Source organism: Bradysia coprophila, unplaced genomic scaffold (assembly GCF_014529535.1).
Source record: "Bradysia coprophila strain Holo2 unplaced genomic scaffold, BU_Bcop_v1 contig_235, whole genome shotgun sequence".
NCBI classification, from domain to species: domain Eukaryota; kingdom Metazoa; phylum Arthropoda; class Insecta; order Diptera; family Sciaridae; genus Bradysia; species Bradysia coprophila.
The window spans coordinates 3,534,949-3,557,447 of record NW_023503496.1 but is presented as its reverse complement, the minus strand read 5'-3'; the positions used below and the strand labels follow the sequence as shown (position 1 = coordinate 3,557,447).

The window sequence follows — 22,499 nt, the reverse complement described above, 5'->3', positions numbered from 1 at the left end:
TGTATTGGTTAAAACGATCGCTTGACATATTTCAACTAATGCGAATCCACGTATCTAGTGCGACATCGGCTTATGTCAAAGTATATTGAATTTCGAGAAGAGGTGTACGTTCACGTACATCCTGTTTAGCATGTAACAGTAACATGGTTTGCCTTAGAAAATATTCATCGCGTCATGAAATCCAATATCCTTTGGCATTAGTCGCACTAAACGCGTTTTAGACGGAGAAAACAAATTTGACTGCGTTTCATGCTTTATCAATCCTCTTTCGTCACAAGAAGATTTTACAAGAAATCATAACATTGAGGATTAAATAAATTGTTGCCGCCTTCGCGGATTGAAAATTTAGTGTAATTTCCACAGTGTAAGTGAATCACACAGTTCCGCCATATCACACGAACAATTGGGACATTTGCCTAGGGTGCAGCGATTTGGCGGAGCCAAATCCACGCCGTAGGTCCGCTCAAAATTTCAAATTTTGTAACGGACCAGGGGCGATTTAATGCTCAAAACAAACGAGGCATTGAAAACGTGTTTTAGTCCTATTTTTCATGACGAAATTTTCGAAACTGTCAAATGAAGTTAGAACTTTTTCTATTCAAAATCGCGACTGCTGCATCTGTCAATGAAAACTAGGACCAAAACACGTTTTCAATGCCTTGTCGATTTACAATCGAAATTTTCCTACTGAGGCATTTCTGCAAAACAAACAGAAAGGCCTCAGTGGAAACATTTCGATTGGAAAACATAGAAAAATTGAAAAATAGGCCTCAGTAGGAAATCTAAGAAAAAATTGAGGGAAATGCTAAAATGGACTTCATTTGTTTGAACAGAGCACCAAGCAGGGTAATAGAAAAAAAGAGTACTTTAATCGAAGTATGCGAATATTTCCATACCTTTTTTTCATAATGTCATCGAAAAATTACCATTAAGGCTGCTAATAGTATTATTGGTATCGAAATACTACACTATTTGACGTGGTAAAACCTCTATTACCCTGCTAGGTGCTTTGGTTTGAACAATAAATGGTTGAAATTCAAAAAAGGCCTCGTCGGGACTTCGCCCGACTAAGGCAAAACGCCCTTCGGGAATCGCCCGAACGCCCAATATGGCCAGTCCGAGCCTGGAAACCCGTGGCCCCGGCTGTCATATACGTGTAGTATAACTACAACTGTAAAATTATTTGAAAGTATTACTTTGAAACGGCAAAAGTTCTTTCCTACACGAGAAAATGAACATTTTGTATAGCTTCAACATAACAAAGTGAATTATACTTGTGTCCAACATGAGAAAAATTATATTCACCCGAAAGTAGAGGTCCGTGTGTTCTTGCGGATTTGCGTTACCTTCATTATGTTTATTTACCTTGATACGCTCTTTCTTCTCTGTCAGTCAGAGATACATCAAACTAACCCCGCTATCACTGCGACATCAGCTCATGTCAAAGTATAGTGAATTTCACGATAATATGCTTATGTAATTATAGATCGATTTGGTGCGAGGTGCATTCTATTTGATGCTGAATGTATCAGCACCACATGATTTCCATTTCTGTGAGCAGATAATCAGTTATTAATTAGCGAAAATGCATTTCATTTTAATGGTCTCGTCTTCACAGCTTATGCATTTCGTCACGAAACTCACTATACATTGACAGAAGCCGATGACGCACTAATGAACCTGAATTGTTGTGCTCTTGCATCCATTTTAGTTCGTGAGGAATTAGAAAGCAGTCACCCGGTCATTTTTACTTTTGCGATTTTTACTGACAAAATTGTCATGCATCAAGAAACTGAGCTCGCCACCATATCACCAGCAAACGTGGATCAGATAGAAAATCAGGTCAGACCATTTGCCGCTCACCAATTTGACGCGGTAATAAAAGAAATAAATTTCGTGTTTTAGACGGACGACACGCTGCCGATCGAAATGACAAATGCGACCGGGACGTATCTCCAGGATTTGAATGAGTATTGTCTGATAGACATATTTTCAAGCAGTTCGCTACGTCTAGTGGATTTGTGCAATCTGGCAGAGACCTGTAAAGAGTTCAAACGAATAACACACCGTGTGTTCCCGCAGTCACTCAGCATTAAAACCCCAACGCTTTTCATCGACGGGCACGAATCGGTACGGAAGAATTTGTCTAAATCGTATACTGTGCAGGAATACGACAGAATTTTAAAGGTTTTCGGATCGCGTCTTTCAAAACTTTCACTTAACGATACGAATCAAGCTGTTGTGGATTCGGTAGCACGTTACTGCGGTGACGTCAAGTTGAAGCGACTCAAACTGGACGGCATGAAAAGTATTCAAAGTGTCTGTCGGAAACTGAAGTCAAACTTTCAACGGCTGCAGATACTTTATGTGAGGTTTTGTGACGTCACGGGCTGTACAACACTAGATTTCAATTGTGATTCTCTGACTGAATTGGACATCTCTCAATCGACTGGTTGCGCTCCGATTCTCATGGCAAATTTCCCGAATTTGAAACAATTTCGATTTAATTACAATCCGAAGTACTTTACAAATGAGGACCTCACTAGCGCCGTATCAGCGTTTATCGGTCGCCATAGACACCTAAGAACTCTCATTTTGGATGGAATGTCGATATGTCGCAGCAGCGAGCTCGTAAATGCAATTGGCGACAGTTCGGAATTGGAGGAATTGTTTTTGGAATGTATTGAAGTACCCGATATTTCATTCATTGCTTCCAACCGGCTGTGTTTGTCAAAGGTTAGGAAAGTGCACATTAACATTCTGTTTGAAAACTACAATCTGTCCGTTGCACTGTTGGAAGCAGTAACGTTATTAAAAACGGTGATAATGCATTTTCACGACGAACGTCTAGTTGAAGTATTTGATGTTCTATCGCAACGGCAGCATTTACGCGAATTGTATTTGTTTTGTTACTCCTTTGATCGCCTCCCATGGTCAAAGTTGACTCAATTAAGGAAACTTCTCCTATTCACACAAGAATTTCGTGTTGCTGATATTCTCAACGTAATTAAACAACTGACAAATTTGGAGGAATTATATATTGCGCCATGGAGTAATGGAAATCATATGACCGAAGAAGGTTTTACTAAAATTGTTAAAGTCGTCGAAGGAAGGTCGAATGTCCTGACACTGACTTGTAGATTTAATTTCCCTGTCACGAAACATTGTAACAAAAACCGATATGTAAGATTAATAAACACGATGTAGACGAAGAAGAAGAAGTCTCGCATCTAACGTGATAGCAAATCAGACTTGCACCCTACTCTTAAGATAGAGCCTGAACAGATCAGGTTGGGATGACCAATAAAGATCATAAAACGGATCTTCTGATCCTTTCTTTCCATTTCCGCTCATCCCGTAAATCATGGCTATTGCGTTCCTGGTTGTCGCTGGGAACCTGTCTACATCGACTACATCGACAATTTCTGAAGGAACCACCTCATTGTCTCCCAGCAGTTGAAGAACGGAACAATCGCATAGTAAATGTGTGTCCGTTTCTTCTTCTTGATCGCAGGAACATCTCGCAGTTTCCGAGACAGCCCAAAATTATTCAGCCCACAATATCCATCCTGCTAATGCGACTCTGGTCCGCGTTGAGCAAATGTTTGGCTCACTTTTTGTCAGGTTTTGGGAAGAAATATTTCGCATCATATGCTTCCCAGCGTTCTGCGTGTTTCCGCTGGACCCAGTCTTTCAACGCTAGTTGGCACAGCGATTAGGATCGTGGCAGGTATAGTTATCAATAGGCGTGCTTTTAGACTTCGTAGAATTCTACCACGTTATGGTGAACGCAGACAGTCTTCACAGTAATTTCACTCCCATCAACAAACGATGTGTTGATTTCCTTTGACTTTTCGTATTAAGAATTTATTTTCTGAGAAGCGTCTCTTTTGTGTAGAGGATTCCTTATGCATCGTCAAAGTCAAAGTAGAAAAATACCGAATTACGTTGTGCTATGTGTATGATAAAATCCACCGTTGTTCTTGGCACGGAGGTTAAAATTTAAAGGCATAACAAATTGTTAAATTGAAAGTTTGAAAACTTATCGCGTGGTAAAACTATTGCTCCTCCCGCTCATGTTTCACACTCTCAAATTATTATTTAATTCGTATGCTATTCATATCGCTGTTCCAATACATAACCGTTGTTCACGTGCACTTGTTAGGCATTTAATTCACTTTAAACTAGAAAATGTATAATGATGTGAGGAAAGTATTATGTTGCGAGCTACGGGAGGGTTCCTTCTTCACACCGTATTTGTTGTTGTCGACGTTCAGAAATTTGTACAAAAATTGAATTTGCTATGTGAAACCCCTCTCATATGTGCTTCAGTACCATTATCATAGATAGTGGTAAAATAAAGCGACAACGGACAACTGATGGAATGGATAACATCATTTCCGAGAAATGTTAACAGGCGAAACAAACAAAGTTCACAAACACTGATCACAATAAAATCCGTGACCCTACTTTCGGGTGAATATGAATCGCCCAAAACCACTTACAGTGGTGGTGTGACGCAAGTCCTGTTATCCACTTGTAAAAGAACTGATATCGGTGTAGGTGACGCTTACAGATTCGACACGCAAAAAGATATGCGTCACAAATGGCAGCTGATGAGGAAGACTTGATGGAATCTGAGGTGTTTTTACATCAGCGGATCAAAGAAATTATGGATCCCGCTTTTCAGCTGAATTTTCTTTTTGTAATGTTTCCATTGTCATATTTTCTTGTTAGTAACGTTGTTGCACCTGCTAAGTTTGCATGGAATCGAATTCACCTCACCACTAGCTGCAACTTCACGCAATCGAATTCAATATCTGTGCAACATAACAGAACTAGATTCACCTGAAAGTAGGGATCCATGCATAACTGTGGATTTGCATTTATGTTTATACGCTTTGGAACAAGTGACCATATCACACATAGGATGTTTACGAAATTATCTTCCCTCCCCTCTTGTTTAATGGGTTAATAGATAATGCATGCAAAATCGACCGCTGCAATAAATGCTCGCAAAATATGACAGAAAATACATGATCCAAATGTCAAATATTTTGCAAGCACAGTGTAAACATCACGTTTACAGCGAGCTTGCAAAATATTTGACAGATAGGTAATATATTTTCTGTCAACATTTTGCCAAAGTATACACAAGGCTGACCTCCCCACGCAGATCGCCATTTTATTAGATACTCGGGAACACAACTTTTCCATACAAGCAAATTCACCAAAATTGAATTTGTATGGCGTTCTGAATGTTTTGTATGAAACGTGGTGTGTAACCCGCGTATCTACATCTCTGCGTGACCTCCCTAAAGTATACAGTCTTGAGGTAATTGCAAACGCTCAGTGGATCACAAATTTTACGGAACCTAAGTTTTGGGTGTGAAGATTCTGAAAGAACAGGTTAAAAGACTCACGAAGGCGGCGACTCTCAAATTTTGACAAATGGATGCTTTTTGTTGAACAAACTCATTACAGATCGTTTGAAACGTCAACTTGCAGAGAAAAAAAAAAGTTTTTTCATACCTAGGACCCGAAAAGTGCGTATTTTTCTCCGTCGAATATAAAAAATATTATTCTCGCCTTCGGCTCTGTCTGGAAACTTCTCACACGCTAAAAAAGACTTTTAGTCCTAGGTACGCTTAACAAGTTGACATTTCAAACAATCTCTAATGAGTATGTTCAAGAAAAAGCATTTATTTGTCAAAATTTGTGTCACCAACTCAGAAGTGTATTAACTTGTTCTTTCAGGACCTTAGTAATGATGCTGTTGGTTAATACTGAGTTTTGACATGTGTTGCAATCTGAAAAATTGAATTTGACTCTTGGCGAAGTTATAAAAATTATATTCACCCGAAACGCGGGTCCCACAACTTTCTGTGCATTGACACATTGACCTTCAGTTGTTTATATACTTTACATTTTGAATGCATATTGCAATAACTCTGTACTAGCCAGGATGTGTTGTACTAGTTTCTAGTAGCAACTTTCTACTTTATAGCCGCGCCATATTCGGCTATATAAACAATTTCTTGTTAGGGCATGTTTTTCGTTGACGATTTGTCCACTTGTCAGCAATTTTTCTTCAGCTGAATATGGCGCTTTTGTAGTTTTTAGTACTGCGTGACATTGTCAACAAAATACATGCAAACCTAGAAGTTGTAAGTGAGTTTGTTCCGCCTCTATCGGATAAAGCACAAAGCGACGTAACCGACAGTCAGAATTTTCCGTGTAATTTTCGCGAGCATTGAAATTATGCGAAAATCATAACTTGTCGGAATTCAGAAAGAGAAAGCGCTTGACTGACAGTAAATTATAACGATAAAGTACTTGAGCAATTGTATATATAGGTACTGATGGTACACATTGTTTGCTAAAACAATAATGGAATTGGAATGATGTTTATTTTTCGTAAATCGAAAAAATCGCAAATTTATTTTCCGCTTAAATGATGAATTACTTTCTCCCTATTTTAACTTATGTATATTTTAAGTACACACATAAAAAAAACGACGACGACGACGACGCCTTTTATTATATTCAAATTTTGTGCTATTCAAAAATGAATTATGTCTAATTTTTTTTTATACACGAATCAAGGCTTGTGTATTTTCTTCGTATACACAGTTATGCTATGCATACATTCAACAATAATAAAAAAAAAACGGGAAGAAAAACTCGTTGAAGCCAGGCCAAACATATAGCAGGATAGCATCAGAGAGAAGAAAAACCTTGTGAAAGATAGCGATGTGATGCACGTCACTATGCAATTCAAGCCCTGATTGTAAGTAAGTACAATGACAGTTCAAAATGAATGTCAGACGTCAAAAAACCTCCAAACTATGATATTATCACGGCAGAGTAAAATAAACAGTGCATTAGGTCCCTTATTTGACGTTTAAAAAAAACCGTTACTGCCTATTACTCCATGCAGTTATCCATGTACTGTACACTTGACTGTGTTTTGACTCACACGAAAAAAGCCTATTCTGAAGCCATCAGCCTGCAAATATTTTCTATATTAATGCTAAGAGTAGTGCTATGCTATCAGAAAGGCACTGAGTTGTTCTAATTGAAAAAAAAATTGACATGGGGCCACATTCAAGTATCGGATATCGTGGAAATTCAATTGTTCATCAACTGATTAACCCAAAATTTAGATTCCATAGTCATGATAACAGACGACATTGGTGCGGTGGAAGCAACGCCATCTCTTATCATTTCTCTGTTAAATTTTGAAGCGCACTTACGGCGTCAATTGGCGTAAAATTACTCAATATACGGTATTATAAAGTAAAGCAAGCAGTAGCAGTTCATTTTGGAGTTGTTTTTAATGTAAGATCCGTTAAGTATGTAAATGAACACAGTGAGGAGCAATGATACCTAGACGGTACTGCAGTGTTAAGCCAAAATAACGTATCACATTTGAGTCTCGGCTTTTGAACAGCTTTTGTGAGCTTTGAGCTTCTTTTGGATTTCACTGAAATCTTCTATCTTCCTGTGGAATCCAAAGCTCTCACGAAAGCTCTCCACAGCGCACATACAGCACGATAATTTATTTTAGCTTAACACGACAGGAAGGATAATGCATTGATGGTCTTCAGATATTTTCTCACCTGCCTGAAGTTACTGTAACAGTAGCAAAATTCGTAAAAGGAAAATTTATTCTGAAACTCATTCAAAAAGCTCCAAATTTTCTTTGTCAACTTTTTGTTGTTGTTGGGATCTGCGTCACATGCCCTATACAAGAATGGGATCGTGACGAGTACAAGCGCACCCTCACATTTCACACATATTGTCTCTATTGTCACAGAAATAAAAACAAAATAAAAAAAGCACACACACGCCGACGACGACGATGAAAATGAAATTAACATTTTGAAAACAATTTACCATTTACCATGCATAATATAACAAGAACATTACGCAAAGACAATGTTTTCCATAAATTATTAAAATAAAAACAATTTCCCTCTGTGAAATATTAAAAAAATAGAAACGAGACGACGACGACGACCGAACGTTTTTTTGTCGTTAGATTTTTTCCCATATTTTTTGTTGTTATTGTTTGATTCTTTCCGTAAGTATTTGCTTTTACTCTTTGAGTGGTACTGCCTTCCCAGGGGATATTTTGTCCTGACCTGATCGGGGTTATTTTGACCGGGGTATTTGGTCTGGAGTTATTTTGTCCGGGATTAATAAGTCCTACAGCCATTTTTGGAGTTATTGAAAGTTTAATTGTGATGACTGATGACAGCACTGAAAAAGAACCTGAAGAGTCTTAACCTCAAACAGACAGAATCCAGATTGAGGAATCTGGGTTTGAGTCTACGCTCAACTAGTCATTATTCTTAACAACCACTTTCTGGATGACATAATTAATTCCAAGATAATGAAAAATTGAACCATAAAATTGTGCTATTAGTTGCCCCCTGCGGAGCAATTTAAAATTAAACTCAAAACGCCTACAGCAAAAAGTTAAATTTATCGTCGGTTACGTAATCCAACATTTGAACTTTAATGAAACATGAATGCTTTTGGCATATAAACTACACCGAAAACATGTCACTGTTTCGACGATAGGACATTTTAGTCATATTTCACTCATACGATATACAACAAGTTTGGGCATTAGGCCTGTTAAAACTTTACGATTTGAAAGGTTTTATGATGGGGTTTCGGTTGTGAAATGACAAGAATGACACTACAAAACTGTTGTGATTCTAAGCTTTGGTTTATTGACATTTTATTGAAAAGTATCGTCCACCTGTAAAACAGAACCAGGGGTTTACGCTCTTTCATGTCCACGTTTAACGAGTGATTAATCACTGATTATGATTAACCTAACCGTTGAGGCTAACCCATTTCTACATTTCTTCAATAAACTTCAAAAGTTGGTCCAAAATTACGAACTTGATGCTATGATGTTGAAGGTAGAAGGTGAGGTTTTTCAATAAAATCTTAATTTAGCGCAAGCATCAAGCATCAGTGCCTCGTATTACTTATAATTTCGGTGGTAGGACCACCTGAACGACGGAGTATTTACATTAAACGAATCCAAGGAACACTTTGGCATTTCATCATCAGTTAGGGTGATCATTTCTGATCAATGCACACAGATCATGGGATCCTTTGTACTACCCTGTCATCATTAAAATCTTGAAGCCCTTTTCAGGACCTCAACTCCTTCTCAACCTATTCCCTTACGCTCTACACGAGCCACTCCAGGCGAGCAAACTGATCCCTATGATTAGGTACCAAAATGATCAGCTAATCTCTAGGGCAGAAAGCAAAGAGTGACTGGCGTCAACCTCGCTTCATTAGATTGTGATTGTCAGAAAGCCACTGGGAGGACGGCTGCGTCTCACCCCTTAGGCCTTACACTAATGAAAGCAAGTAAGGCAACATTGTCGCCCGAATCACAGTCCTTGTCATTGAGATTGACAAAGCCTGTGATTTACATTCCGCTCGATATTAACCTGATCCAGTCTCATATTTCATCAGACTAGCCCGTTCGAACGTAAGCTTTCTCTGCAGTGAGCCAATATAAAAGCCGAGCCAGGCAGAAGCGTCACTCAACAGTGTGCCACCAAATGGCCAACCGCCAAACTTTACCATTATTTAGCCCAAAAGCCCTTACTTCCAAATTAGACTGACGAACCAGCCACCTTTGAGAAGAGGGCCTTCGGTGCAAAAGGCAAGGTGACAGCTTGTCCAGATTATGACACACTACTGAATAGCACAACGACCCGACACGGCGACCATATCGTCCCTTTGCAAAGAGTTTGCACAACATCGAGTACATTCCCCGGATATAAATTCAGAGAGCTGTACACTGATTGAGTGTATGCTGTCTCTGCGAGGAATCAAAATAAAAGCCGGTAAAAACTAGCATCTCTCAGCAGCATAACACCACCAATCCATCCGTCGACCTTGTCCACTCTATAGCCCGAAAGCCTAAGCTCTATGAATAGTCCGGATCATTTTACTCATATAGAAGCAAAATAGGACCTAGCCACATCATTGAGTAAACTTTTAGACCATAAACCAGCCGAAGGACAAAGCTGGCGAGTGAGGCAAAGCAACTAAGAGTGTCCTGGTAGTGACACACCACTAAGAAGAGTACCAATCTCGACAAGCCTTCCTAATGTCTCTCCGCAAAGAAATTCCGCTTACAGCGTCCAAAAATTCACTGAAACACGTTCTCAAAATATTCGTCGTGAATTTCTGGTGGATCCAGCTGTCACTGTCTTTCACTGGTATGCTTATACACGTACACAGTGTGAGGTTATGACGAGCACCGTATCATTAGCCGCACAAAAACGCTGGTTTATTGGATGATTATACGAGAACTCCAACTTTACCGGCGACCGTGGCACTTCATAACTGAGATTTAGTCAACAGAAATGTTTTTCTGGTCAGTTCTGACTACAAAAAGTATAATTAAATTCAGACACAGAAACAAAACACTTGTTGACGTTTGCAGTGTTGTCAGCCTTCAACACTTTGGCAACAATAACAGCATTGCATGGGAATGCCTATGGACTGCTGTAATTTGCACGAGGGACTTAGTGAAAATTTAAACAAAAGAATTCTTTTGTTTAAAAGTCTCTTATGCAAATTAAGGCAGTAGGTGTAGTCGATCCTGCAGAGTGCGAAAGAGACCGGTCGACAAAAAATGTGTAGTTGTCTCTAGACCCCAAAAAATCACTTTTCAGACTATGGTTTGGAGCATCTTTTGGTACCATGTCAGGTCAGTAAATCCTAAGAAATTGTCCGGGGGAACAATACGAAAATTTCCGTTGAATTTAAGAATGTATCAAGGGAATTCAAGAATATTGAACAAATCTTGTCATTGAGTTCATAATAGTATATTACAACGTATACCAATACTCACATTGGTATGTACGTGTACCGAGTGCGCAGCACGAGAAAAGTACGTACTACGTGTGTATTGGTCTCTTTTGTTGACGCGTTCTGTTGACGCTCTCTCCGATGTCAGTTCAGATGAGAAAAGTTTTCTTTTCTCACCTCTTGTTTCCATGGGCTGAACAAAAAAGTTTCTTTTTCTCTTTGCAACTGTCACTATGTTTTGGTTTTGAAAAAACGGTGAAACAAATTGATGAGTTTGTTTCGTGGATAAAAACGGTTTGGTATGGTTTCCACTCAAGAAAAAGTATTCCGTGAGAGAGCGAGCTGTCAATCAATTTTGTCTTTCACAAGGAGTATGTTTTTGGTAAGTGCAAATCAAGCCTTATTTACGCCATGAACAGATGCAAAATTATGTGTTGACCTCGGAAAGAAATAAAGAATTCCAACTCGAGCGAAAGTTTCGTTCTTATTGGAATTTCCTATTTTCTCCCCTTGGTAAACAAATAACGATTGGAAAATCTTTCTATCACACGCCTCACACCAATACTCTCACCGTATACAGTAAATGGTTACCCAATGAAATCGATCACTACAATTTCCAATACAGCTACAATATTAAACAATTAGTGATATGACTTACCTTCGAGCTACACTCGCACTTCAACACCCATTGCACCGATATGAACCTATTCTCTATTTGTATTTGTCTAGATTGCAGCAGCTCTTCGTCAATTTGATCGATCGAACTGCTATCCCACAGATCATATTTAGTCTCAATAAAATTTAATGGGTCTCCCGAGTTCAAGGGGCACAGCATTTCCACCTGGAAAGAAATTAAACGAAGAACGGGATGTAAAAGAAGTGTAATAAAAACGAATTACTTTGTTTATTGGTGGTATTTAAGTAGTTAGAGAGAGTTTTCTCTACTTTCAACATTTTTTTTTTGCCCGCTACACTTTGTATTACTCGGTTGAATATGGAAACATGAAATTTATGTTTTTACCATGGCAATGTTCATTCTCGCTGTACTTTTCTTTTTCTTTCGTATGGCTAAAGTTTGACTCTCTGTTTTATTATTTTATTTTCTCGAGTTCCTCTTCGTCTTTGGCAGTGTTTTTTTTCCCTGCCATCCCTATATTCAGTTACATTAAGAGCCGTGTTATGGTTATCTTTAAATAAAATCCGACAGGGACTGTTTGCAACGGAAACGAAACGAAAGCAACAACATCGCTTAATTAAGTTAAACAAAAGTTTCTTTTTTCTTTCTGAGCCGTGAAGAGTGTTCGGTTCATTGGCAACGGTTATTATTCTTGTGCTTTAATGGTAAAACATTAATTAAAATCACGTAGAATATTAGATTAAGCGAAGTTACACGCAGCGACACCAAAATTTATTTAATGTTTCCGGGAGAATTTCGTTTTGTATTTTCATTTGATTTTGATTCGTTCATTCTGTCCGTAGGAAATCAAAACGTTTAATAAGCTTCCCATCTAGCTTTTCGCATTTATTTTCACTTAGCACATACTTCTAAGTTATTGCCTAGTCATTTGAGACTTGTCATGGCAGTGGAGAATTGTCATTGACTGTGGAGACCTGTCATTGGCAGTGTAGACCTATCATTGACAGTGGAGACTTGCCATTGGCAGTGGAGACTTGCCATTGGCAGTGGAGACTTGTCATTGACAGTGGAGACCTGTCATTGACAGTGGAGACCTGTCATTGGCAGTGGAGACCTGTCATTGACAGTATAGACTTGCCATTGACTGTGGAGACTTGTCATCGGCAGTGCTCGTCTTTAGCTTCTTGGTGCCAAGGGCAAAATTTTAATGATTTTTCTTTTTTAAACGTTGTCACACGTTGACAAATTCAACCTTTTTTAATAAGAAGGTTACGCAGTTTGCTTGGTGAAAAAGGACTTCACCTAGCACAATATGAAGGCCTTGGACATCTATTTGACTCAGCAATTTGTGCAACATAGAGAAACTAAATTTCGAAAAGAGATTTCTGAAACGATGGACTGTTAACAAGTTCAGTCCTCTATATTACATCCAGGCAAAATTTAATCAAGAATCTCGGTTAAGTTTTTTCAATCTACAACAACCAGTTCAACACAAGACTCAATTTTCGCAATCTGTCTTTGTTTATGAATGTGAATGAATCCCCTCGTCTAATAAGCTGTCGCTAATTTCCGATTTTTTGTTATTTTTCTTTACGGTAAAACGATGTAGCTCAATTCAATTGCAGCCAAGATAAATATTTTATTGGTTAGTCCATGTGCCATTTTAGTGAATTATAAGCGAAATGAAAGTAAACCATGTGGAATTTCCCGCGTAAAAATTGCTTCACTTCGGTATTAATTCACTAAGGGATCATTTATAAATGACGTCCGCTATTCTCAGTGCTGCCAGCAGATTGCAACTCGATAAATAGATATTTCCGTGAGTCAAATATGCATTCTACCCTCAAGTAGATCCTCTAAATGGGGAGTAGAACATACATTAGACTCTTCAGAAAGCATATTTCGCGAGTCAAAAATGATTTGAATCTGTTGGCAGCACTGAAGCAAACGTCATTCATAAATGATCCCAAAGTGACAACTGCGAAGTTGATTTAAAAGTTCCTTGACCCGGAACGATGATTTATAAACAAGAATGTACGAAAGCAAAAAAAAGGAAAACACTCACTTGAATTGTCGTCGACACTGAAGGCACACAACATTTACTTTGGTTTTGACATCGACCACATATCTTCGGCCTGAACAATTTCCGTGATACACAAGGTCCTAATCGTATGCGAGACGAACCTATTCTCTGCATTTGACGGCATTCATGCCCTTTCTGTAATAGAAAAGCGTTTTCGGTTTTACAATTCATTTTTGGTCAGTATTTTACTCAACAATGGGGTGCAAAAGCTGAATTTTTTTTACTCTCACTTACCCTAACTTTATGTGTTTTGTATAAAAAATTATCGTCCGTCATGCTGTTATCTCTATTGTTGATATCACATCGTCTATTCTGACACAGTCGTATTGAACTTAGTTTTTGACATCCTAAATAGAAATCGATTTTTTTTTGTTAATACAAATTTCAGTTAGATATTTCAACGAATATTGATAATGTCCTCCCATATTGCGTCATCAGCTTACGTCAATAATGTACAAGTCTGTTCCAACGCACAAGATTCAAGATTATTTGAGATGTCAAAACGTCATCCAAGACATAACGAAAAAATGTTGTTGGCAAAATGTTCACAAAAGCGGGTTATGGTTCTGTGTCGTTACAATGGAATACATCTATAGTTTGATATAAGCCGATATCGCATTAATGGGATGGACTATGATCCTGGATAGTTGGATTTGTATTCGTAACTAAAATATCGACAGAAGACTTAACCTTAGTCGACTTTAATGAATACAGGCCTATCATGTGCAAGAAGAATTTTTAGACATTTCGATACCAGATTGAATTTTCGTGCAAGGATTATCGACTTCAAACAATTCTTTCTAGCAAGGTTATGTCAGCTGCCAAGACGTCACACTTAGAAACATAATCAAAAAATTATTGTTTGACGAAATGTCTACGAAAACATTGAGGTTATGGTTGTGGATGCTCTCAATTATTTCCGGCTAGTTAAGAATCGCTGGATTTTACAAGACATACCCACTTACCCACTTCAATTGAAATACATATCTAGGGAAACGGGCTGCTAATTGGTGTTTCGCACCGCGTCATTCACAATAACCCACAAAGTGACATTTTCCTTCAAAATGTGTCATTTTGTCAATTATTGTGAATGACACGCCGTGATATTCCTAGCCTGCTGCTTTCAATTTTCCTATCGGGCCTGACCGATCTTTCCGGTCAAACACATTGTTTGTTAGATTTTTCCAAGAGTTTAACCTTTCACAGGCGGTAAACATTTCACCAATTTGATTGAGCTTGTAGAAGTAGATTAAGGAATTTATTCATGAATTGGCTGTGTGCCGTCTATTTCGAGTGGGTTTTGTTTTAAATTTTTACACGTTGCCCTACGTGGTTGGCAAATTCAAGCTTTTATTGTGGGAATATTACGCGAATTGCTTGGTGAAAATGGACTCCACCTAGCAAAAATTGAAGACCTTGGACATGTATTTGACTCTGCAATGTGTGTAAAATAGAGAAACTTAATTTCAAAATCCACAGAAACCCGTGCTGCCACCTACATGAAAACCCATTTTTACGAACGTGTCAATCATAATCTATTACTTCATGTGATTTAAGTAGATGTTTTTTTAGAAACTTCATTAGTCTTGCACTGGTTGTACATTATCCTATATAAGAACTCATAAGACAGAGCTCGTTCTTTTTGGACAACAATTGGAAAGGAATTATCTGTTCACCTAATTTATTAAAACAGACACAGCACAAGAGCACCATCGAAAACCGTTTACTTTAGCACCTAAATGAGTGTGCCCTTAAAAACCGAAAATGTAATTTCTAATTGTAACAACAAAAAAGTACCTGTCGTGGTTGCTGTTTCCCTGGTTGATATACCAATACCACACGTTTCCGAGCACGATGACCAAGGACTTGTTGATATATTGTGGCACGTTGCATGAACTGTATAAACACGTTTCAGTTATTAAATGGATAAACAGAAAATAACATATTGTATGCGTTGTGTGGTATGCTCGAAGGGCGTGTGCACATCATTTCCAACTATGTAATTTAATTAGTCGGTGTGTACGGTATTAACGAAATCTCTGCAATTTAATTTCCAGAGGAATGTGCTAAAACGTCGGAGCGAACAGAAAGCGAAACCATTCGATGTGCAATCGTCACGATGTATTCTAATTAACAGAAACCCCTTTTTTTTCGTCGAAGAATTTAACCCCATAAAGATTTAGCGGCTGATACCCTTCTGTCGTGTATAACGATAATGTTCACGAAAACAAATTTGTTGCTTATTAACTTGTGTCCGTACTATAGAGTCCGTGCTGGGAATAATTTAATTATTTTTTTTCATAATTTCTCTTAACGAAATGTGTGGGTGATTTAGAGGCTAATGGAACGATATATCGGGTAAGGCGAGTTAGGCAGACGTGTGTTGAAGCTCTGAATAAATTTGGCCCTCATGTTACGCGGTTCTGAAAGAACAGGTTATGACACCTACCGATTGAGCACAAATGAAGCAAGTGTTGACATTAAATATTCGATTGTGTCTATATTAGAAACCTCTGGCAGTAGGAACATCCTGAGCACCATACGGTTTCAAACGGTTTCAAACTGTTCTTTTAGAACCTTGTTACTAGAGTGACACTTTTTCAGCCTGATTGTTGATCGTACGTAGGTACCTGAGAAGTTTCGAAAGTTCAGGTTCGCGTCAGGTGAAGTTTCCTTATTCAAAATATCTGACCTGACCTTTTGACATCAGTTGACCTATTCCGAACCTTGCATTTGAGACACATCTAGTACAATGTCGTTTTCTTTTTGTGACAATATTTTCTGTGTCCACAATACCAAAGTATATAAACACTGAAGGTAATGCAGACCCTCAACAGATCAGAGAAATTACGGATCCAAACTTTCAGGTGAATTCATTTTCGTATGTTGTCTAACTTAGACTTGTGCAACATGACGGCCCTAAATCCTTCCAATTCACCACTAAATACAACTTGACGCAAACGAATTTTATATGTGTGCAACATAACGCCGCTAAATCTTTCCAGATTCACCACCAGATGCAACTTGACGCAAACGAATTCAATACGTGTGTAACATGACGGAGCTAAAATTCACCTGAAAGTTTGGATCCGTGTGTAACTGCGGATTTGCATTACCTTCAGTGTTTATATACTTTGCACAATACTACCACTTCTAGTATTGACACTCGTATGACAGACGTCAAAAAGGCTCAAAATTGTGTTACATGTATACGGTTCCGGTCTTAACAAAATATCATCAGCGCAGACTTCAAACATTTTCTATGTTAATGCTAGGAGCCGCGCTATGATATTACTAGTCTTACTTTGCCTAAAACCCCTATTCCTCTCCATGCATCAATGTTTCAAAGCGGTAAAGTTTATCACCTCGCTCTGAAAGCATTCTCAAATTTGCTGCATCTTTGAAAATTGTCATTTATGTGGAGTTACAGAAGGTGTCATCAGGTAAAGGAAAGAACAAACTTCCAAGCAATAGGTCTTTATTACTCCGACGACTCTTAAGAACTAAATACACTGGTTTAACATAGTCTTTTATATCATTCAATTGTACACCATTTACATGGAAGTGCAATTCACATATTACATTTACGTTGCGTTTTACTGTTTATCAAATATGTTTCTTCATGTTATATAATAAACAAAAAGTGTTGCTTCTTGTTTATTTCCTCGTAATAACAGTGTCATCGTGATATTGTTACTTGCATAACTATGTTTCTAGGCCATTACCACATTTAGAAACGATAGAAGAAACAGAACGAAGTGACGTTTGACACGCCGAGATACGGATTGAAGTTGATTTTTGGAAGATATTTGTCCCCATGTGAACTGAATTTTCTTCAGTATCCTGCAGAAATGACGTCCGTATTTTTCAGTGTTGCCAGTAAATTTAAATCATCAATAACTCGACAAATAATCAATTTATGAAGTCAAATGTATGTTCTACACCCTAAATAGGCACACTGTTTGAACATTTGACTGCCAAGAATTCAGTTTTGTGAAGTTATCGATGATTTCAAATTTGCTGACAGCACTGAAAAATGTGGACGTATCATTGCTGCATGATCTCTTGTGGAAAAGTTTTGGGTCGTGTCTACTATATTAAAACTGAACACCCCTGTTGGGCGAAGAGCACCTTCTACGCTACAGTTTATTACATATAATATACATCAGACATGAACGTTTACTCGTAGAATAGAGGATTGATGCTACTGTATCCTCTGTCATCAATAATCAGCGCCGCCGGCACCGACATTGCAATACATTAAATAAAAATAAAGCGATAAATCAGTAGAGAAAATGAAACGTATCGCCTCTGTGTGCTACATTTTCATTTGAGTTTTTTTCTTGTCCCGATGGGCTTTGCTAAATAAACAGAAAAAAAGCGGTTGACATTCGTCCATTCTTTTTCTATCGAGCAAATATGTTTTAGAACCTGATGGCAATTCAAATTTTTTTTTTTTTATCGACGTTATCTCCCATTGTGCTCTGTAATATGTACATCGCAAATACCATCTCTCTACACACTACACTGCCCACTACAGTAGATACACCTAACGTTTTCTGCGTTTCCATTTCAATAACAATCCCATACCGACCGTTTTTGTAATCACAGTTGTTTAACGTTAAAATGTATATTTACCATCAGCCGTTGGTTTCTCACACAGCCATACTTTGCAACAATGGCCAGACACTTCAACTAACCGTGGCGACCGACAGGCAATTGTGTCCCGAGGTGGTGGTAAATTCTCTTTCGGACATAATGATGAACAAGCGTGACGACCATCCTGTGTGGAAAAACAATGAAAATGAAAATTGGTGGTGGCTCATTCGTTTGGCCGGAGAGATATGGTTATCGTGTGTGCGGTATTTGTTCATGTGGTTTTATGTGTGCATCGTCCTCTGGCTGTAAAGACGTGTGCTTTGTGTGTGTGTGTGTGGGGTGCTTTTTAGGGCCGGTAAAAGTTAATGATCCACATTGATGTTGTGCGTCCATTAAAGTTAGCCAATTAGTTTAGTTTAGGCTATCATCGACTAACATTGCGGAAAATTGGATGATATGAGCAAAATGTGAAATCGACACAATAGAATATGGGGATCACGGTTTACAGTTTTCATGCGAATTTACTGAAATGTGCAAAACGGTTTGTGATGCATTTGAAGAAGCGGTGGAACAATTAAGAGATTCACATTTTACGGTGAATTATGTTTGGTATAATTGCAAAAGAGGCAAAGAGTAATGTTTATTGGACTAAATTGAATTTGCTGACACAAATGCGAACAATATCCAACTCACCATCACAGCTGGCAACACTAATTGCACTTGAGGTGCAAGATGGCAACACCATTTAGCAGCTTTAGCAAGGATCACGATACGTCAAAAATATATGGAAAACAGAGAGATGCTAATATGACGACTGCGACGTCGTTTCGACTGATTAATTTGTCGAATGACAGCCGGTTTTTTTAGAGGGAATTCAATATATTTTGTCTCGACCCAATGCACTGCTCCTAGCATGAACATAAGAAATATTTGGAGGCTGACGAAGTCACAGTAGGCGTAGGCACTGCGTTTCTTTCGTAAACATAGATGACTTGTTTTCCTTGTATGAGTTAAAACACACAATACAATCAACGTTGAGCGGTAGCTCTCATCACAAAAGCCTCCAAATTGGACATTTGTCAAAGTAGTGTTCATGCTAGGAGCAGTGCGTTGCTCGATCAAATTCAAAACCGTCAAAACGAACCAGTAGTAATATTAGCATCTTCTCTGATGGAAAAATAAGATAGAGAGAGTGAGAGAGAGAAATAAGATGACATTTCGTGATCTTTTCTTTTTCATGTAAATGTGACGCCCTCTACAGTGCGTCTCAAGAGCCAATAGGAATTATTTTTTATGAAAAGTCGGGCTTCACCACACATCTGATAAAGTGGCGGATAACGTTACATCCCCAACAGACTTGATATGTTTCAATTCGTGATTCAACTCAGGCTCTCCTCGCTATTGATTTATTTTCAAGACCACTAAGATTTTATCAGAGATCCCTACCCCGGTCTGTATTCATGGAACTACCAGAAAAGGAAACACCACAGTCAGTGTCAGTCCTACGAATTTTAACCAATTAACGAATTGCTCACTGCGGTTCATGCAATATTTTGAAATATTCTTCGGCTTAAGAGAGCACAGGTCCGGTATGACCCTTTGGGCATTCGGGCGATGTACCAAAAGGCTTTTCGATTTTTTGTACGCATACGAAGGGACTTTTACAAATGTTCGTACTTCGCCTGAAGGGCTGTTGGGTAGCCAGTACGGCACTGACCCACGAAACAGACCGTCAACGAGTGTAACAAGATAATTAAGTACAACCCAACATCCCTGAAATGAAAAGTTATCTCGCTTTGCCCATATTTTTTCCAATTTTTAAAAGATGGAACAGCTTCGAAACACTCTCCATCCACAGAACACATAATTAGTTTCACATTTCCAATGTTCAACACTTTGAACAAATTGCTGCGATAAATTACCGCAAGTAAAGGAAACAATGAAATGCCAACCGAAACGGAAAGATAAATTCATTTTAAAATATAAACAAGAGACGCCGCCGTCTATGTTCCGAAGCTCCTTCATCATTGATGATCTGCAAGTTTGCAATATATAAATAAAATTCGTCTCGTATAATACATATTTGTAGCTACCGTGGGTAGTAGTATAATGGTACAACGGTATATGTATGATGTATAGTGCAACGCATACAAAATGTTTAATGTTCATCGTATTTATCATTCTGATAGCATAATGCATCCGAGCATAATAATGCGATGACATGATACAATTTGTTGCTGGCATTATGTTATAGGTATAACAAAGATGAATTTTATGCAGCTTTTGGTGTATTACATCATCATATGTTTCGCTAGGCAGCTTACACAAAGTAACTGGTCATATTGTTTGTTCTTCTGGCAATTTTAGAGATTACAAAAAAGGGAAACCATTTTTCTCACCTTCAAGCTAAGTCTACAGTCAGCCTGAAATGAAATGAAATTTTTAGACAGAAAATGCTGCTAGCGAAACAAGTGACAGAAAGTCCATGCATTTACTGTCAAATTTTCATTTCATTTCATGGCTGACTGCATAGTAGTTGAGAAAATTGTTCATTTCATCCCTATTGAGGGGCATTTGAGGTACTTCGGATCGTCAAAAATTGAGGGTGACAGATGCAATGAGAAGCTAAATTTTGAGGGTTTTCTTCGTTAATAAAGTTACAGAGTCGGACTGGCCATCACAAAAGAAAAGTATAATCGAAATTGAAGACGCCAAAGAGAAATTTTAACCTGTCACAGACGGCAAGCATATTAATAGGTTTACTATTCAAACTATTACTACATTTGATGGAAGATTTTCAGAAATTGATTTCAATAATCTTTTACTTCATTTGTTTTCAATATGCTTTTTGCTATATATAACCTCAGCCGCCATCGGGATTTCCATATTTTCACCATATGGCCAGTTCACCTCTGGTAAAGTATCCTAGTTTATCCTACTATATTTCCACTCCCCGCGTTTTCATAGAATAGAATGTTGCAACATAAGGCTTGATTTCCACTTACAAGACTAACTGCTCGCACACATAGCAACGCGAGTTTGACATAAAATTCTTTTGTTTTCAGGCCTTTCCCAATTGTTTTGAAACGTCAAACTTGCGAAAGCTACGCAATTTTTATGATTAAAATGAAACAATCAACGAAATTGCTTAGCTTTCGCAAGTTTGACATTACGAAACAATTGGGAAAGGCCTGAAAACAATAGTACATTCCGTCCAATATGAAAAATACTATTCGTACCTAGGACTAAAAGTCTTTTTTAGCGTATTCGATTCTTCCACGGCAGAGTAAAAGTAACCCTGGCAGGAGCGGTTCATTATTGAAACGTCAAATGAGTGACCTAATACACTGTATGAAAATGAACTCAAATGAACACTGACATAAGTCGAAAAATTTAATTCGCAAAAAACATAGGGCTACTAGATTATTCAGGTCCCTAGTCAAACAAGCGCTCCTGCCTGGGTTACTTTTACTCTGCCGTGATTCTTCTCACACGCTAAAAAACACTTTTAGTCCTAGGTACGAAATGTACTATTATGTCAAACTCGCGTTGCTATGTGTACTTGCTACAGTAATTGTCGATTCATCAACGCAAAATTGCACGCGTGTTTTCGGCCTGAAGTAGCTGATGCAAAATTCAATGTCTGGTGAAAACAGCAGAACCAGCAATTCAGCACATCAAGAATTCGATGTAAACACATTGACGTGGTGTAAACGTTGTGTTGTAGATTCAGTGTGGCGGAAGCTTTTATGAATAAAAAATTTGAAAAATCTCGCTCTGCAATACGGAGTTGTAACTTTACAAGAAAGAGTAACAATGCAACGTCACTTTCAGGAGTTACAAGTGAAGTTTCTACTGTTGAAGAATTAGGGTGCTTGTGGAAAGTACTCGTGACGTAACAAAACGTACGAGACTACAACTACTTCTACCACTCCTTGTCCCAATTCTATGCGCACCACATCTCACAAGAGCTTTCGACAAGGAAAATAGTTTTATATTGACCAAAATCAAACTTCAGTAAAAACACGTTGGCATTGTTTGCCTTTCGGCGAAAAACATCTACTTCATCGTCACGTACAATCGGATATACATAAATGCGATTAATGCTTTCTGCTGCAATTGCACAGTCTCACGCTATGTGTACATTTTCCAGAAAATGGGAACTAAAGCCTTAGGCTGCTTTATAGTCGTGTCGCAGCGTGCAACATGAATAGGAAAATGAAAATTAAAGGATTATTTTCTCACAGAAAAAAAAGTTGCAAAAAAAAGGATTTTAATGCCGCCTTGTGCCAGTGTATACGTATATACTACACGTCTATC

At 38.2% G+C, this 22,499-nt stretch overlaps 2 protein-coding genes and 1 long non-coding RNA gene across 3 annotated transcripts in view; 2 read left to right on the top strand and 1 right to left on the bottom strand.

Moving 5' to 3' along the window:
• Positions 1–22,499, bottom strand: part of LOC119077505 (CCN family member 2) — a 74,703-nt gene that overhangs the window by 3,254 nt on the left and 48,950 nt on the right. The window contains exons 5-9 of the mRNA XM_037184734.1: positions 18,219–18,363; positions 15,378–15,476; positions 13,815–13,927; positions 13,563–13,715; positions 11,519–11,701 (exon numbers count right to left, since the gene is read on the bottom strand). Of these exons, the coding sequence (XP_037040629.1) occupies positions 11,519–11,701; positions 13,563–13,715; positions 13,815–13,927; positions 15,378–15,476; positions 18,219–18,363 (693 nt within the window). The remainder of the gene's footprint in view (positions 1–11,518; positions 11,702–13,562; positions 13,716–13,814; positions 13,928–15,377; positions 15,477–18,218; positions 18,364–22,499) is intronic.
• Positions 837–22,405, top strand: LOC119077523. The gene is made up of 3 exons (XR_005087823.1): positions 837–1,012; positions 20,837–20,843; positions 22,394–22,405. It is a non-coding gene; the product is annotated as an uncharacterized LOC119077523 (long non-coding RNA).
• Positions 1,429–3,229, top strand: LOC119077495. The gene is made up of 2 exons (XM_037184719.1): positions 1,429–1,842; positions 1,906–3,229. Exons 1-2 carry the CDS (start codon positions 1,675–1,677, stop codon positions 3,205–3,207), a joined length of 1,470 nt encoding a protein of 489 aa, XP_037040614.1. The 5' UTR covers positions 1,429–1,674; the 3' UTR covers positions 3,208–3,229.